This window comes from Plasmodium falciparum (assembly GCF_000002765.6).
Source record: "Plasmodium falciparum 3D7 genome assembly, chromosome: 9".
Classification (NCBI taxonomy): Eukaryota; Apicomplexa; class Aconoidasida; order Haemosporida; family Plasmodiidae; genus Plasmodium; species Plasmodium falciparum.
This window is the reverse complement of record NC_004330.2, coordinates 835,001-840,000: the sequence shown is the minus strand read 5'-3', so window position 1 is coordinate 840,000 and position 5,000 is coordinate 835,001. Positions and strand designations below refer to the sequence as shown.

The 5,000-nt window shown below is 18.4% G+C and overlaps 1 protein-coding gene across 1 annotated transcript in view; it reads right to left on the bottom strand.

Annotated features, from left to right (window-relative positions):
* Positions 1 to 688: 688 nt before the first annotated feature.
* PF3D7_0920400 (conserved Plasmodium protein, unknown function) overlaps positions 689 to 5,000 on the bottom strand; it is a gene marked incomplete at both ends in the record, with an annotated part of 5,559 nt that continues 1,247 nt past the window's right edge. Inside the window, one exon of the mRNA XM_001352039.1 lies at positions 689 to 5,000. This exon is cut by the window's right edge and continues 1,247 nt beyond it. Within this exon, the coding sequence (XP_001352075.1) occupies positions 689 to 5,000 (4,312 nt within the window).

Sequence of the window (5,000 nt, the reverse complement as noted above, 5' to 3'; positions counted from 1 at the left end):
CATTATTATAATATTATTAGTTCTTTATATTTATTTTTTAATTTTAATAATTTTTTCATTTTTTAGAAAATAAATGTTGATGTAAAAATTTCTTTTATATATTTAACAAAATAACACAGAACAAAAAAAAAAAAATTAAAAATAAAATAAAATAATAAATGGTATAATTAATAAGTAAATATATATATATATATATATATATATATATATATATATATGTATAATTCATAATAGATACATGATAAAATAAAGGAAAGGCAAAAAGTAAAACAAAAATGAGTTATAAAAAATTGTGTACTACAAATATATTATTAAAAATTGTTATGGATTTTTATTTGGATTTAAAAAAAAATTAAAATGAAAAAACAAATAAATAAATATTAAACAAAATTAAAATGTTAACAAAAAAAAAAGCAAAATATAAAATATATATATATAGACATCATATAAATTATAATATGACAATGTAAACTTATTCAAAATAAGAGTTCAAAATATTCATACACCTTTTAACTACATTTCCTATATTTATATTTTCTTATTTTTCTCTCTGTATATATATATATATATATATATTTTCTTATTTTTCTCTCTGTATATATATATATATATATATTTTCTTATATTCCTATATTTTTATTTTATTTTTATTTTATTATTTTTTTTTTTTTTTTGTGTTTGTTCATTACTAAAGATTTAGAAGAAAATATTTTGATAAGCTTTTAAAATGATCAGAGCATTTTTGTTTGCTTGAAATAATTTGTAAAAAGTTTTGAATTTGGTTTTTAAAATAAAATGGAGATGATAATAAATATGAAGAAGATAATATATTTCGAAGAAAAATATTTAGGAATAAATTCCTTTTATATATTATTATCATATTTTCTTTCATATGTCTTAAAATAATATTTTTGGGATCATCATATTTATCTATTAACATATTACTATCGTTGTTGTTAAGAAAAAAAAAATATTGAAAAATTGAAGAAATTAAATATTTAAATAAGTTAGAATATTTTTTTTCATCCTTTTGTATATAAGTATATATTGTTTTATATATATCCATAAAATATATATCTTTTAATAAAATTATATTATTTTTTAATAAAGTCATTATAGAAGAGAGAAAAAAAGAACTATAATCTTTAAGAAATATTATATAAACTTTAAAAAGACATGATATTATATTGAAATCTATTCTATTCATATCATTATATAAAACATTTCTTTGTTTCTTCTCCTCACATGTAGGTGTAACACACTCTGAAGTTTTATCAAAATTATTATTATTATTATTATTATTATTATTATAACTTATTAATGTTTTATTGTCATTTGATATATTTCTATACTCATATATTTTATCCTCATTAATCAAATTTTCTTTATCCCCTTTCATATTATTATAATTACCATGCGTTTCCTCATGTTGATCATTTTTTATCTTTAATATATTCATGCATATTATAAATGATTCGTTCAATATTTTAACATACACATAATTATCGCATAATGTATATAAATATTTATTACTAAAAAATGTTTCATAAAAATTTATTATATGAAATTTAGGTAATATAAAATACGAATACTGCTTCATAATAAAAAAAAAAGAATGAGATATTAAAGAAGATATAATTAAAGGAAAATACATCTTTGCACTATTATAATAATACAATGGATAATCGTTTATATTCTGTTTTTTTATCTTTTCAAAAATTTTAGAATATTTATATTTCATATTTCTTTTCTCAAGTAATATATATTCCTCATGTAAATATATTAATAAATTAAAGATATTCTGTATATCCTTTATTAAATTTATTTCATTAATAATCTCAAAAAAATTAGGAGGAAATATATTTATTATATCAAAATATATATATAGTGATATTATTTTATTTTCATCAATATCATCTTTATAATCTATATCATTTTTTCGATTAATTCCTTTTTGTATTAACATGTTAGTATTTACATTTTTCATATTATCATCATTATTATCATCATCATCATTATAATTTGTGTTTAATTCGGATTCATAAAATGCTTGATTTCCCATCATATCATAATTATCAAATTGTTTTATTTCTACATTGCTTTTAATATTTTTTTCTTCATTTATATCGTCTTCTTTTCCAATTTTATCTTTCTTCAGTCTATTATTTTCATGCTTCTCTACCTTTTTCTCAAAGGCATTTAAATATAATAATAATATATTTAACGTATACTGTAGATTCATATGATATTTATAAATAAAAATCTTCATTATCGTTTGTATTAAATCACAAGAGGTTATATTTTTTAAAAACAAACCTAGAAAGTATATATAATTTTTCCCGCTTTTATTCAAAAAAAATTGTTTTTTTAAAAAGGAATATAATAAAAATTGTTTATTATTACTTTTTATTTTATAGTCAATAAATTTATCATCTCGTTCTTTCTTAAATGAACTAAAATCACCAAAGTTAACGGTACTACAAATCATTTTCCCATTCTCATAATTATTATTATAACGATTTATTGTGACACCCTTCTTCGAAATTAAATAAAATATAATATTTATTAAACATGATATACTATACATATCATTTTCTTTATTCATATAAAAAGATAACATGTCCCACATATATCTGGATATATAAAAAAAAAAAGGATTCAGCTCCGAACTAATATAAAAAATATACTGAACTAATACAGTAAATATATTATAATTATTTAATATTTTGTTTGAAAAAAATTTTAATTGTATAATTATTATACGACATAATATTTCATAAGGGAAAGAAAAAAATACATCCAGAACATTATTCTTTTCATCTACATTTATAATATTATCTAAATCATATAAACTATCAGTATTTTCATTCCTATATATATTCATATGATTATAACTGTAACTACTAATATGAACAATATTTAATATTTTTATCATTTCTATATGTACATAACTATTTGTAAAACAAACATATTTATATTTGTTATTAACACATTCTTCCATAATATTTAATAAAATAATACTCATCACATTCAAAAAAATTATATGTTTCTCATTAAACATTTTATTTTTTTCATCATCATTCTTATCACATGATATACTATTACTCAAACTTTTGCTATATTCCTCATTAAGAAAATCTTCACATGTTCCTAATTTTATATTTGTATCTTCTATTTTCTGCTCAAAAGAAAATATATTTGGTATGTTCATATCCTTCGTAAGATGGAAAATATCATCAGCATCAATATTAAAATTGTCCACATTATTTATATTCTTCAAACTATTCATTTTGAATATATTATCTCCATTGCACGTTTTGTCTATATTATTCATAGTTTGATTGTTTTTATTATCACCATTATTTTGTAGATCATTCTTTACATCAAAATATATGTCTTCATAATTATTAGCACAAACACTGTTTAAATAATATTTGTCAGAACCACTTTTTTTGTTTCCTAAAGCATACAATGATATATTGAAGGATACAAAATGGTTTCTTCTCATATTATATTTGAATAACTTGCATTTATTTGTATAATATGCGCTCAATTTTGTTATTATGTTATTAGATGAAAAGGGGAGGATGGTAAACAAAATATTTTGTGCAGATTTCATATACAATATGAATTCATCATAATATGGAACATTATTTTCATCCTTATTATTTACTTTTTTGAAATAATATTTATATATTAATAACATATCGATATATTTTATAAACATATCCATTATTATATATTTTATATTTTTCAAAATAATTAAAAAGGTATTTAAAAATGGATTCGTATACGTGTTTTCCTTTTTATGTTTCTTTTTAACTACATCATCATATATGTAAGAAAAAATATATTTAAAAAATGAAAAAAATTTGTTTATCTTCTTTTGAAGAAATATATATATAGTTATAATTCGATTTATACTTTTATTTTTCATTTCTTTTCTATAAGAATATAAAAATATATGATCCATCTCGAGTTTTTGTAATATAAAATTATTTGTGTAATTTTTTGAATATGCAAAATTATTTTCATGACTTTGAGTTTTTACTAAATTGTCATATAATTCCCTCTCTCCTTCTTTATCTTTATGTTCGTCTTTATCTTTATGTTCGTCTTTATCTTTATGTTCGTCTTTATCTTTATGTTCGTCTTTATCTTTATGTTCGTCTTTATCTTTATGTTCGTCTTTATCTTTATGTTCATATTTATGTTCATATTTATGTTCATCTTTATCTTTGTGTTCATATTTATGTTCATATTTATGTTCATCTTTATCTTCTTCTTTTTCTTCTACATGTTCGTTATTCATACGTTGCCATACAAAAAAAAGGAATATTTCATTATTCATTTTATTTGTTTCTTCTAATATGATATAGAATAAATAAAATAACATATAATATGTTACATTTTCAAAATAATTAAAAAATGACTGTCCTTTTTGTTCTGTATATAACATAAATGGTTTATTTATTTTTTTTTTTTCAGAATTTTCTTCGTTAATACTACTAAGGTGTTCACTGCATATTTCTTTAAACATTTTATTATTATATATATATACACATATATGATCGATCATTTTATTAAAGGTTTTATAAAACAACATGGTTTCTTTTGGAGCTTTTTCAATATTTTTGTTATAATATAATATTAATTTATTATACGTTTTTAATATATCATTATAAAATATGTCTACAAATAAAAAGAAAAAAATATATACATCATCAATTTCATCTTTTTTTTTATTTTGATTCTTTTTTTCTTTATAAAAATATTCCATTATATCATTTAATGTATCATTAAAAAAATAAATTAATTTTTTACAAACATTTTCATCCATATATTGTGAAACTTTCTGTGCTTTCAAGAAAATGCACACAACAGTTTTTAATAAATGTATATTAATGTAAAAATATTTAATTTTATAGGCACATATTTCTTGTGAATTTTTTGCAATACTTTTTTTTGGAATTTGACCATCGTCATTACTATATATATGA